At 44.5% G+C, this 13,678-nt stretch overlaps 1 protein-coding gene across 1 annotated transcript; it reads right to left on the bottom strand.

Moving 5' to 3' along the window:
• Nucleotides 1-3,171: 3,171 nt before the first annotated feature.
• Nucleotides 3,172-11,237, bottom strand: LOC125532905 (uncharacterized). The gene is made up of 2 exons (XM_048696769.2): nt 11,010-11,237; nt 3,172-3,960 (listed from the first exon to the last, which is right to left on the bottom strand). The coding sequence occupies exons 1-2, from the start codon at nt 11,235-11,237 to the stop codon at nt 3,172-3,174; spliced, it is 1,017 nt and encodes a 338-aa protein (XP_048552726.2).
• Between the last annotated feature and the right edge of the window lie 2,441 nt (nt 11,238-13,678).

Below are 13,678 nucleotides of genomic sequence, written 5' to 3'. Positions count from 1 at the left end.
AAATAGCTTATAGAGTATTTCTCAATATGCATTATTACCATGAAGCGTAATGTCAAGGAGGGGCATGAGCAAAGTGGGAAATGACAAGTTCGGTCTCATTCTTATTAATTTTAGTCCTCCAAAAGCACCCTAAGCACCTACTTCTGAACGAACAACTTTTGCTGAGTGAACATAGTATGTTGCTACTTACTAAATCATTCTGTTGCACTATAAAGTATATGCATTTTTCATATTTCAACAACAATATATAAATGGCTCAGTATGGTAAAAAAACTATTTTGGTCGTATTAAGAGATTTATTAGTAGGTATAAAATTTATACAATGATTAAAAATGAGACCTACCAATTCCAGATAGATCAAGAATGTATTTTCAAAATATAAATAAATACAGCGCGAGTGATCATAAAGAATATAGTTACGCGATCAATGCAAACAAAATATTGCATATGTAAATAACACACGCGAATCAACCTATGGTTGGATGGTTAGAGGGACCGTGGTATTCTCAGCCCACCAGGGTTCAAGTCCTGGTGCTCGCATTTATTTCTGGATTTATTTCAGTATTTCCCGCGATGCGTATTCAGTGGGAGGAGACATTCCCGTCGGGTGAGCAGAGGCAGAGCTTCGTAGGGGCTAAACCGGGCCGTGACCCGCCCAGGATTTTAGCAAAATAATAATTATGTATGCATCTTCGTAGGTCAGCCCACCTACGCATCCCCTCAGACATGTGTTCACCCAAGCAGCGCACGTATCCCTCAAAAAAAAACCCAAGCAGCGCACGTCATCCCCAATTCTCTCTTCCTCTCTCGCGGTCCAAGGAGCACCGACCACTGGAGCGAGCAACCCGCCATCTCATGGAGCAGCCGCTGCTCGCCGAGATCTTGCGTCAGTCGTCGCTAGCCTCCTGCCCTGCTCCTAATCCCGAGCATCGGCGACATATACGTTGACGTGCCGTCATGCCGCCCGCAAATTTCTGGCGCATAAGCTCCCTGCGTCCATCTGCTCTCCTCTAAAGCTCCAACATCGAGTCTTGCCAACGTCCCTACTAGGCGCTGGCACATGAACCCCCTGCCTGCCGGACTGATTTTTTTAGGACACATGACACACCAGCAGCAGGGCAACACAGGTAAACTAGCATTTTCCTCCAAATTCCCCATTTGGTATGCAATAGCCTGATTTCTTTCAGTTCCTTACATCTAGTGATTACTAATAGTCTGATCTTATGCAAACTGCATCCTAGGTCATGGGCAAGAGAAATTAGGGTTAGACAAGAACTGCTTTGGTATTTAAAAGGAAAAGAGACAAGATAAGTGAAGTTGAGGAAGACCATGTACTTCCCTGGCTTGAATTAGCTACTCCCTCCGTCCAAAAATATTTGTCATCCAAATGAACAAAAAGTGATGTATTTAGAACTAAAATACATCTAGATACATCTTCTTTTATCCATTGTGATGATAAGTATTTCTGAACGGAGGGAGTAGCTTATAATGGTGCTTTATGAACTGTACTTTCGGTGGTGTATTGTGCTTTCCTTATATATATGCTCGCTGCATCTTGTAAACTTGCATCATATACTATTCAGAATTTCAAAAAAAAAAATATACTCTTCTTTAGTCTGGCCCATCCAACATTTTCTTTCAAGCTCCGCCACTGGGTGAGTGTACGCGCGTGTATATGAATACTTGCGTTTGTACTGTGTTAAAAATAAAAGAAAAAAGTCCATTTTACTCCCTTGAAGAAAATAAGTGGTTCACATAACCCCCTGAACTTTATTTTGCTTCACTTAACCCCCTAATCTATCCCAAACCGTTCAAAAATCGTCATTGGTGGGTTTGCATCGGTGGTTTTGCTGACATGGACGAGGTCAAAGCGTTGTTGACCAGTGGGGCCCTCCTCTGCCTTCTCTCCCACATCTGCAGCCACCCCGAGAGTGCCCGAGCTTCGGCCGATGGCCACCATCGCCGTGCACGTGGCCGGAGGAAGCATAGAGCCACACCAAAATGTCGGGATCATCTGCCTCGTTACCCTCTTCAACTCTGCCAAATCCATTGTGCCAAGCCAACCCCAATCGAGCCTGGCATCGTCGTCTTCCTCGCCATTGCCGCCAGCCACCACGCTAAAATCCGCCATCACCAGCGCGCCCCCGACCTCCACGACCCCTTCGTTGACGCGAGACGACCTCGCGCACCTTCTGGACAGGTTCCCGGTGAGGCCCGCGACCCCTTCCCCGCAAGCCTGCGCCCCGGTCGCCGCCTTCGGCGTCCATGGCGTCGCTGCAGAGCACTTCTAGTCCCCCTTCCTGTGCCAGCACCCCCTAGGTGAGCCCCTACTCCTCCGGAGCCTCTCCGTTCCCTCCCTCATCTATGTAGCCTACTCGCGCAGTGCGCCACCCATAGCAGCAGCGGGGGCTGGAGCTTGGCCATGCGGGGAGAGCTCCTCAGGGACGCGCAGCTCCAAATTGATGGGCCGGTCAGCTTCAGAGGAGCACCATGGTGCTTAGGAAGCAGAGAAGGAGAAACGGGGCTCACCAGAGGAAGAGATCGAGGCGGCGACAGTCGATGCCGGAGGCGGGGAAGAAGACATAGTCGCCGGTGATTTAGGGTGACTAGGATAAAGTCCTTTGGCATGAGCGTATAGCAGAGCGAGGGGAAGCTCTAGGACATGGATTGAAGGGGAGGGGGAGGTCTTGGCCACGCGGGCTAAGAACTACAGCGCCGGCGGCATAAACCAAGCGTCGATTATGCTCTCTAGGCGTCGAAGAGGAGAGTGGGGATTCGATTGACGAATGGACCTCACACCCGACTGGTCAAATACCGCCTTGACTGTGTCCATGTCAGCAAATGGGCTCAAAAAACCAGCTAGAGATGATTTTTGAACGGTTTGGGATAGATTAGGGGGTTAACTAAACCAAAAAAAAGTGCAGGAGGTTATGCGAACCACCCATTTTCTTTAAGGAAGTAAAATGGACCTTTTTCAAAATAAAATGTCAATAACACATAGGTACATGATCAATGCAACAAGATATTGCATATGTAAACAACTTGGTGAGATCCTATTCCTAAGAGAATGCTATACCACACAAGATGTGAGGCTGATCAGAGCCAAGCTTTTGCCGACGCCCAGCTCTCGAAGATTATATTCCAGTGCCGTCCAAACACACGGAGGTTAGCTCAGCCGACGCGTCGTTCTGGTCGCTCCACACGGATGATGAGGTGATCGTAGCCGTAACGATCGAGGGTGCGGATAGCCTTTTCAGCATCTGCCCTGCGGACGAACTCTACGAATCCAAACCCCTTGCTAGATCCCGTCCTGCGATCCACGACGACATGTGCGCGGCGAACCGGGCCAACCGCGCCAAACAGCTCCAGAAGGTCTGGATCACGGGCTTGCTCCGAAAGATTGTCCACGCGGACGGTGTTGTCGTGGTTCCTCCGCCTCACGTATGCAGCGGAGCGACCTCCTTCACACGCGGGTTTCGGCTGCTCATCCAAGGCTTCCAGCTGGGAATAAAGGTCACTGTATGGGCACCTTGACGTCCAGTGGTAGCCCTTCTTGCAGGTCCCGCAAACCACGGAACCATCTCGCTCGCCGGCAAGCATGGCCGCCACTGGACCGCCTCTTGCAGCTCTGCTGCCAGTCCCAGCGCGATCAAGGAAGACTTCATGTGAGGAGAGCACGTTTGGGTGCGGATTACGTGAGCGGAAGGTGGCGCAGTCGTCGTTGGCGGCGTCGCCGAACCTGGGCCACGAGCGGTGCTCCTTGGCGGCGAGTTTAGAGCGGGAGCGGGTGGTCGTGGTCACCTTTAAAACCACGCCCTCTTCTAAGCGGTACTCGATAACCTTTCTCACACCGTCCTCGTCGGGCCCGATGACCACCGGCGGCGGGAGATAGCAATCGTCGCCCTCCTCCTTCGTCTGCGTAAGCGCCGTGGCTCTCTCTCTCTCTCTTTCTCCAAAGTACTACAACAGACTTGTACGTTTGAATAGGTTTTTTTTTCTCTCGAATAGGTTATACCAGCCGGAGCAGCCCAGTCTTCGTTTATATACTCCCTCCGTTTTTATTTAGTTCATGTATTAACTTTGGTCAAAGTCAAGCTTTATAAACTTTGACTAAGTTTATAAATAAAAATATTAACATATACAATAACAACCCAATATCATTAGATTCATTATTGAATGTACTTTCACATCATGTAGATTTGTTATGGTAAATATTTATGTTGTTTTCTATAAACTTGGTCAAATTTTACGAAGTTTAACTTCAGTCAACTCTAATATGCAGAGTAAATAAAAACGGAGAGAGTAGAACCTTAGCTCTGGTTTGGGAACAGTCCCAAGCCACCTCGGGTTCGAATCGGACTGGCATACAACCCTTCCTCCTTCGCCGGCGGCTGGACCAAGCGGCCGTCGTAGCCACCGTCGGCCAGCGGGCGACTAAACCAAAGTCCATCTGCCCCGCCGCCTGTTGGAAATATGAGCAATTTACCAAATGATTTTATTAACAGAAATACTAGATAAAGCATGACTAATATAGAAGAGATAAAACAAGTCATACGTTCTGACAGAGAGAAGGTAAATAGCTTCTGCATATATGAACCGTAGCCTATCATATCTAAAGCAGACAGTATAGCAAGTAGCATATATGAAGTAGAACCTATCATGTGTAGGACAAGGAACTGCAGCAGAACCTTTAACAGGAAAGATAAGAACACGTATGGGACAGCAGCAGCAGAAGCGCTGGACTTGGGGTCGGTGTCCTCGCCTGCCATGTCGTCGAGGAGGTCGTGTACGTCGGGGAAGAAGTCGTCGTCGGGGAAGTAGTCGTCGGCGACCGGATCGTCCGTGATGAAGCAGTCAGTAGTCGCGTTGAGCGCTCCCCAAAAACCTTATCACCCTTCTCCCGTACAGGACTCAAAAGGTGCGGTTTCGGAGGCCTACTGTCCCGGCCTGCGGTGCACGCCGCAAGACGGGATGGGGAAGAACGTAGCAGCAGCGCAGTGGTCGGAACTTTGTGGCGAGGGGAAGAGGAGCTTCTGTTGTGTTTCTCTGGAGAGGAGCGACCTCTCTTATATAGGCACAGGAGAAGGACGCGAACAGGCTGCGGCGGGAGGTGAAGCAACGAAGGGAGACGAAGCGAACAGGCAGCGGCCGAAGAGGCGCGCCGTTCGAATGTAGTGTCCACTACAGAAAACGTTTCAACTCCCACATGACCTTTCGTATACCCGTCGTGCGTGGCAAAAATTTAGGCATCGGCTCGGCTCATTCCCGCAACCCGCGGCGCGGCGCGTTGTGACGAGGCGTGGCGTGGCGTGGCGAGGCGGGCGGCGAAGGAGGAGCGCGCGTGGATGTCCCTCTTATTCTCATGCTCATACATGTGGGGAAAGAACATCCCTTATAAAGAGGTCCAACTCTCTCTCTAAACTAGCAATGTGGGACTAAATTTTTGTTCCACCTCTTGCCTTGCACAAATGGGCTGCGTGGGCCTCTAGGATTTATTAGGAATTTCTGAAACTGCTATTGGGCTAGGCCCAAAATAGACAAAATTCCAGCAATCCCCCACCAGATCCCAGAAGCACACAAAAATTTACCTTTGGTTCCAAAACACTGTTTTATATACCGGTACTGTAGTGGAGACTGTTAAGTTGAACTTCCACCTAGAACTCTATGCTACACTAGTAAGCAACTTGAACAGTGGACTGGGCCTTGAACTGCAAGTTTTCTGCGAATCTAGCTTCACATAAAGCCTTGACCGATACGTGTCTACCGTGGGTCTTCCTCACGGGTGGAGCTTATGCGTCATACTCCGTGACCTTTCATGAGTTTACTAGAGAGAACCCTACTCTCATAGATTGCGACGTTTTACAATTAGACTCATATAGGTGTGTTCTTCAAAAGATGTTCTACAGGATAACATCTCTGCTTAAATAAGCCACTTAGAACACATTAAGATATACATCAACCTGCCATGCAGATAAGGAGAGTATTGCATCTTCATGGAGTGGTATTGTGAATAGTAAGGATACTCTTCTCTCAGTTGACCAACAGCTTGTGTTCCACATCTAATTCACGGGATCTCCGATTACAAAGAATAGGTTACCACCATGAACAATTCATATTGTGGGTCTCATACCCATCTCCCTCGATGCATTATTTATCACATTACGTCATAGACCCTTAGTAAAAGGATCAGCCAGATTTTTAGACATTTGGATATAATCCAATGCAATAACTCCACAGTTTTTCATTTTCCTAACAGACTTTAACCTTCTCTGAACGTGTCTTGATGACTTCATGTTATCCTTTGAGCTGCTCACTTTTGTGATCACAGTTTGATTATCGCAGTTCATAAGGATACCCAGTACAGATTTCTCAACAACCGGTAAGTCATTAAAGAGCCGACGAAGCCAATCTGCTTCGACCGTAGCTGTATCTAGTGCTGTGAGTTCTGCTTCCATTGTTGACCTCGTTAAGATGGTCTGCTTGCAAGACTTCCAAGAAACAGCGCCACTTCCATGAGTGAATACATAACCGCTCGTGGCCTTTATCTCATCAGCATCTGAGATCCAGTTTGAGTCACTATACCCTTCAAGCACCTTTGGATGCCCGGTGTAGTGAATTCCATAATTTGCAGTGCCTTTCAAATAACGCAAAACTCTCTCTAGAGCTTTCCAATGCACATCTCCTGGTTTTGAGACAAACCGACTCAGTTTGCTAACAGCAAAAGAGATGTCAGGTCTTGTAGCACTTACTAAGTACATAAGCGAGCCAATAATCTAAGAATATTTCAATTGATCTCTAGAAATTATTCGATTCTTTCGAAGTAACACACTCGCATCATATGGTGTTGGAGAGGGATTGCAGTCACTATAACCAAAACGACTCAAGATCTTTTCCACATAGTGAGATTGAAGCAATGTAATCCCACCATCATCGTCTCTCAACAACTTGATGTTTAGAATGACATCAGCCACTCCTAAATCCTTCATCTCAAAACAACGAGATAGGAAGTCCTTGACCTCCTTAATAACATTCAGATTTGTTCCGAAAATCAGTATGTCATCAACATACAAGCACAGGATAACTCCCTCGCCCCCACCATGGCGATAGTACACACATTTGTCAGCTTCGTTCACAACAAAGCCTGCAGCTGTTAAAGTTCTTTCAAACTTCTCATGCCACTGTTTGGGTGCTTGCTTAAGTCCGTACAAAGACTTCAGCAACTTGCACACTTTCCCTTCCTGACCATCTAGTACAAACCCATCTGGTTGTTTCATATAAATTTCCTCGTCCAACTCTCCATTTAGGAAAGTAGTCTTAACATTCGTTTGATGAACAAAAAGACCATGCGAGGCGGCTAGTGAAAGTAGAACTCGAATAGTGGTTAGTCGAGCCACAGGTGAGTAAGTATCAAAAAAGTCTTCACCTTCCTTTTGGGTATAACCCTTAGCCACGAGCCGAGCCTTGTACTTTTCAATAGTACCGTCAGGCCTAAGCTTATTCTTGAATACCCATTTGCATCCTATAGGTTTGCACCCATAAAGACGATCAGTTATCTCCCAAGTTTCATTCGCCAAGATGGAATCCATCTCGCTACGAACCGCTTCCTTCCAGTAGTCAGCATCTTCAGATGCATAGGCCTCTGAAATATAACTGGGAGTGTCATCTATGAGGTACACAAGAAAATCATCACCAAAGGACTTTGCAGTCCTCTGTCTCTTGCTCCTAATAGGAACTTCATTGTTCTCCTGCACAGGACTTTCAAAGTGTTCCATCGAAATTGTAGGTTCGGTAATTGTAACTGGTTCCTGATTCGATGAACTAGGCATCTCCTGATTAGATGAGGTAGCCATATCCTTCATGGGAAAGATATCTTCAAAGAAAGTCGCATCATTCGACTCCATGATCGTACCAACATGCATGTCAGGTACCTCAGATTTTACAACCAAGAATCTATAGCCAATGCTATGAAAAACATATCCCAGGAAAACACAATCCACAGTCTTTGGTCCAAGCTTCCGCTTCTTTGAAATTGGAGCATTGACTTTCGCCAAACAACCCCATGTTCGCAGATAAGAGAGTTTTAACATTTTCTTCTCCCATTCCTAGAATGGAGTTATCTCTTTATTCTTTGTGGGGACTCGGTTCAGGACATGACATGCTGTCAATATCGCCTCCCCCCACCATGCCTTGGAGAGACCCGATGTGTCTAACATGGCGTTAACCAAATCAGTTAGAGTATGGTTCTTTCTTTCGGCCACCCCATTTGACCGAGGTGAGTAGGGAGGCGTCCTCTCATGGATTATACCATGTTCCGCACAAAAAGCATCAAACTCATTGGAAAAATACTCTCCATCATGGTCGGACCTAAGCCTCTTGATTTTCCGATCAAGTTGGTTTTCCACTTTAGCTTTATAGATCTTGAAAAAGTTCAAAGCCTCATCCTTAGATTTCAGAAGATACACACGGCAGTATCTAGTGGAGTCATCAATTAACATCATGAAATATTTCTTTCCACCTTTTGTCAACACACCATTCATTTCACATAGATCTGAATGTATGAGCTCTAGTGGTGCAAGATTTCTTATTTCCGCAGTCGTGTGAGACTTACGAGGTTGCTTAGCTTGCACACACACTTGACACTTAGATCCCTTGACGGTGGTGAAACTAGGGATTAAGTTCAACTTCGCTAGTCGCGACATGCAACCAAAGTTAACATGACAAAGACGTGAATGCCACACATAGGATTCACTATTGTTGCAAATATAATTAACAACTTTATTGCAAACGTCTGATAAGGATAAACGAAACAAGCCTCCTGACTCATAGCCTTTACCAACAAAGGTTCCATACTTGGATATTACAAATTTATTCGACTCAAAGACAAGCTTGTAGCCATCTCTACACAGAAGAGATCCACTAACAAGATTTTTATTGACGGAGGGGACATAATGCACGTTCTTCAGCCGCACGATCTTCCCCGAAGTAAATTTCAGATCGACCATGCCAACACCACGAACAGAAGCACTTGAACCGTTGCCCATCAGCATGGTTGAAGTCCCTGCGGTCTGATAAGACGAGAACATGGAAATATCACCGCATACATGCACATTAGCACCCGTGTCAATCAACCAGTCAGGAGAATGACATACTGAAAGAATAGTGGGAAATATACCATACCCAGCATCCTTCATATCAGTGTCTCCAATGACAATATTAGCGGTCTTGCCGCCTTTCCTAGGATGACGCTTGTCATAGCGATTAGGGCAACTAGGAGCCCAATGATCAGGATCCCCACACACATGACAAGCACCTTTCTTCTTGCCATTCTTCTTCTTGAAGTTCGTGTGTTGCACAGCCTTGTTATTCCCATCAAACTTTGCTTTTCCATCAAACTTGCCCTTGTTCTTGAACTTGTGGGGCTGGAAGTTCTGCTTCTGTACCACATTGGCACTAGATCCTCCCTCAATACCTCCAGCACGTGTGTCATTTGCTCTCGCCTTTTCTTCCACATCAAGAGTGCCAATGAGATCCGGGACAGAAAACTCCTGCCTCTTATGCTTCAGCAAGGTAGCAAAGTTCCTCCATGAAGGAGGAAGCTTAGTGATGATATCTCCGGCAACAAAATTGTCTGGTAGCATACAACTGAAGTGCTCAAGTTCTCTAGCAAATGACTGTATCTCATGAGCTTGCTCAACCACGGAGCGCTCTTCAGTCATCCTGTAATCATAGAATTGCTCCATGATGTACAACTCAGTGCCAGCATCCGAGACGCCAAACTTGGCCTCGAGTGCATCCCACATATCTTTTCCATTATCAATTGACGCATAAGCATCAACTATGTTCTCACCAAGAACACTCAAGAGAGCAGCCTTAAACAGAGTATCCATTTCCTGAAAAGCTTGTGCCTGTTGAGCATCAAGCTCTCCTTCAGGTTTGCCGAGAGTGGCGTCATAGCAACTCATGGTTTGAAACCATAAGACTGCTCTCACGCGCCACCTCTTATAATGGATACTCTCAAACATAGGAGGTCTCATGGAAGCAGCAAAACCACTTGGGGTAAATTGCCTATAATAAGGTTTTTGGATTGTTGGAAATATGAGCAATTTACCAAATGATTTTATTAACAGAAATACTAGATAAAGCATGACTAATATAGAAGAGATAAAACAAGTCATACATTCTGACAAAGAGAAGGTAAATAGCTTCTGCATATATGAACCGTAACCTATCATATCTAAAGCAGACAGTATAGCAAGTAGCATATATGAAGTAGAACCTATCATGTGTAGGACAAAGAACTGCGGCAGAACCTTTAACAGGAAAGACAAGAACACGTACGGGACAGCAGAAGCAGAAGCGCTGGACTTGGGGTCGGTGTCCTCGCCTGCCATGTCGTCGAGGAGGTCGTGGACGTAGTCGTCGGCGACCGGATCGTCCGTGATGAAGCAGCCAATAATCGCGCTGAGCGCTCCCCAAAAACCGTATCACCCTTCTCCCGTACTGTCCCGACCTGCGGTGCACGCCGCAAGACGGGATGGGGAAGAACGTAGCAGCAGCGCAGTGGTCAGAACTTAAAATTTAGACATCGGCTCGGCTCATTCCCGCAACCCGCGGCGCGGCGAGGCGGGCGGCGGAGGAGGAGGAGCGCGCGTGGATGTCCCTCTTGTTCTCATGCTCATACATGTGGGGAAAGAACCTTCCTTATAAAGAGGTCCAACTCCCTCTAAACTAGCAATGTGGGACTAAACTTTTGTTCCACCTCTTGCCTTGCACAAATGGTGCGTGGGCCTCTAGGATTTATTAGGAATTTCTGAAACTGCTATTGGGTTAGGCCCAAAATTGACAAAATTCCAGCACCGCCCACCTTCGCCGGTGCCTCGCCAACCACCTGGGGCTGCTCCTCCAAGGCAACCACCTCGACGGGCATCTCCTCCTAGTCGCTCTGCTCGCGTCCCTGGCCGGTTCCTCACGCCCGCGGCAACCCCAGTCGCCGCTGCCCTCTCTCTTACTTCGGCAGACAGGGTCACGCGGATCTTCCCCGGCGGCGAGACGACCACGCGGACCTTCTGCTGTCGCTGCCGCCTGGCCGCCACCTGCTGTTGCCGCTGCCGCCTGCCCGATCGAGTCCCCACCCAGCTGCTGCTGTTGGCGACTGCTGATTGCCTCTGCTGCTGCTGTTGGCTGCATGCACAGTACTCTGAACCTGTGTCAATTGCAGTGTCAATGAAGTACTCCATGAGTGTCAATTGCAGTGTTAATTGGAGTAATAAAAATGTCAATTGCAGTGTCAATGGAGTAAATAAAAATGTCAATTGCATTCTGTGTTTTATTAAATGATTGTCAACTACTATACTCCATCAATTTACAGGGCATTATGTGTAAATTGGAGAAGATCCCAGTGAAATTATTTTGAATTGTGAACAACTAGCATTTGATGTATGTTTTCCACAGAATGCATGGTCTGGGAGTATAGGCAACTCTCAGTTCATTTGAATGATTATCAGTAAATATTCAGTCTGAGTAATTTGAATGATTATCAGTAAATATCATACTCAAGGCATTGACTATAGCTAAGTGTACAAACAGATAATGCAGATATCTGTACTTCTTTCAGTTCCAAACAAAATGCAGAGATATGTATTTTGCCCTGTACTTAACTCAGAAGAATGGATTGAGTATTGCCCTGTATTTTGACTTCGGTAGTAGTTGAAACAGAGTAACTACACTCTGTTTTTGTACTAATAGACAACAATGTCACCAATGAATGAAATTTGGACTATCAAAGATTGTATCAAAATAGACATGAAGCATAACAACATAGTCTTCATTTGGGCCATCCAAAATATTTCATATACATGTTCATTATTGCTCATTCCATGAATTTTAATTGACAAAATGGCCATCAAGTGGAAATGACCAAAAGCTCAAGATTTGCTTAAGATTATTTCCATCAAATTTGCTACAAACCGAAAACTGTTAAAAAGACCACGTGTTTTTGTCAAACTGTTACACTGAAGTGCTTGAGAACATAAACAAAATCATACACAGAAAAAGAGCATAAATAGAGACCCATAAATGTGTGGATTGGTATCGTTGTTTGAATTAGTAGCATACATTTTCATTTAGATTTTCAGGATCGATGTTGTTGTTGCCTGTTGATCTCCAGTAATTACTCTAGTGTCACTATATTGTTGAATGGGAAGCAATAAGTATCCATTTTCTGTAGACAGTAATTACTCTAGTGTCCATTTTCAGTACTTCTAGTGTCAATTTCTATTCAACAACATTTTCTTCTTTGTTTTCTTTTTTTTTTCTTTCTCCGTTCTTGTTTTCATTTTTTATTTTTCTTTGTTTCCTTTTACTTTTCATTCTACATTCTTATATACTACACGATTAACATTTTTCCAAATACTAGTTCAACAATTTTTAAATACTGGAACATATTTTTTCAAATACTTGTTCAACATTTTTATATACATGATCAACATTTTTTTGAAATAGTTGTTCAACATTTTTCAAATACTTGTTCAACATTAGTCAATACTTGTTCATCATTTTTGAAATACTGTTCAACATCTTTTATATACATGATCAAAAACATTCATATGTTTTTCGAAGATTCTTTGCTCTCGGCTCCGCGCTAACCACTCCACTCAGGTTCCTTTCGTGCTAAGTACAAGGGGTGCGTCATACTTGAGCCTACTCCGGCCTTTTTTGCTGGATTTTTCTCTAATTTTATTTTCTTTTTTCATCTCTGGGTTTTTTTATTTGTTTCTTCGTTTTTTTCATTTTCCTTCGGTCTATTTTGTTTCTTTTTGAGCTTTAATTTCTTTTTCTTTTTATTTTTCATTCTACATTCTTATATAAATGATCAACATTTTTTCAAAAACTTGTTCAATATTTTTAAATACTTGTATGGTTTTCTTTTTTCTTCTCCATTTTTTGATTTTCTTTTTTATTCTGCATTTTTATTTTTATTTTGTTTTTTCTTATGTTTATTTTCATCTTCAGTCTACATTTTCGTATATGTCAAAAAATAATTTTAATAAGTGATCAACATTTTTTTGTATACACTTTCAACATTGTCCGGACGCTTATTAACATTTTTTAAATAATTGCTCAACAGTTTCGTACTTATTCAACATTTTTTAATACTTTGCAATATTTTCCAAATACTAGTTCAACATTTACAATATTGATTCAACATTTTTCAAATACTTGATCAATATTTTAAATACTTATTCAACATTTTTAATTACTTGTTCATTGATTTTTAAATTTTGTTCAACATTTTTTAGTACTCATTCAACATTTTTCAAATACTTGTTCAACATTTTTCAAATATGTTTTTAAAGAGTTTATATATATATATATATAAGTATATAGAAAAGTAAAAAAGCAAGCAAAAAAACACGTTAAAAAAACAGAAAACAGGCTGGTGTTTCCCGCGCGCGTGGGCCAGCCTAAGTGGGGGCTGCCTTCAGCAAGGGATTCGCTTATGTTTCGCTTAATGCGAGACATAGGGCACCCAGTTGCTGCAGGTGACACATAGCTGCGCCTGACGACGTCTGCATACCTATTGACGCCCACTAGAATGCAGCACGACCTGGTTGCTGTAAAAAATATAGTGGCCTCCGCAACTGTGCGGCTTGGCCCAAATTTCAGCCTCGACCGCCCT

The sequence above is a fragment of the Triticum urartu genome, chromosome 1A (assembly GCF_056163025.1).
Source record: "Triticum urartu cultivar PI428250 chromosome 1A, HENAU_Tu73, whole genome shotgun sequence".
Taxonomy (NCBI): domain Eukaryota; kingdom Viridiplantae; phylum Streptophyta; class Magnoliopsida; order Poales; family Poaceae; genus Triticum; species Triticum urartu.
This window is presented reverse-complemented; position numbering and strand designations above follow the sequence as displayed.

What these genes read in the sequence shown, in the direction of transcription:
- LOC125532905 (XM_048696769.2), bottom strand. Translation starts at nt 11,237, where the DNA reads ATGGAGTACTTCATTGACACTGCAATTGACACAGGTTCAGAGTACTGT. An exon ending in GCGTGACCCTGTCTGCCGAA is followed by an intron (nt 3,961 to 11,009) that starts GTAAGAGAGAGG and finishes AGTCTGTTGTAG; the next exon opens with TACTTTGGAGAAAGAGAGAG.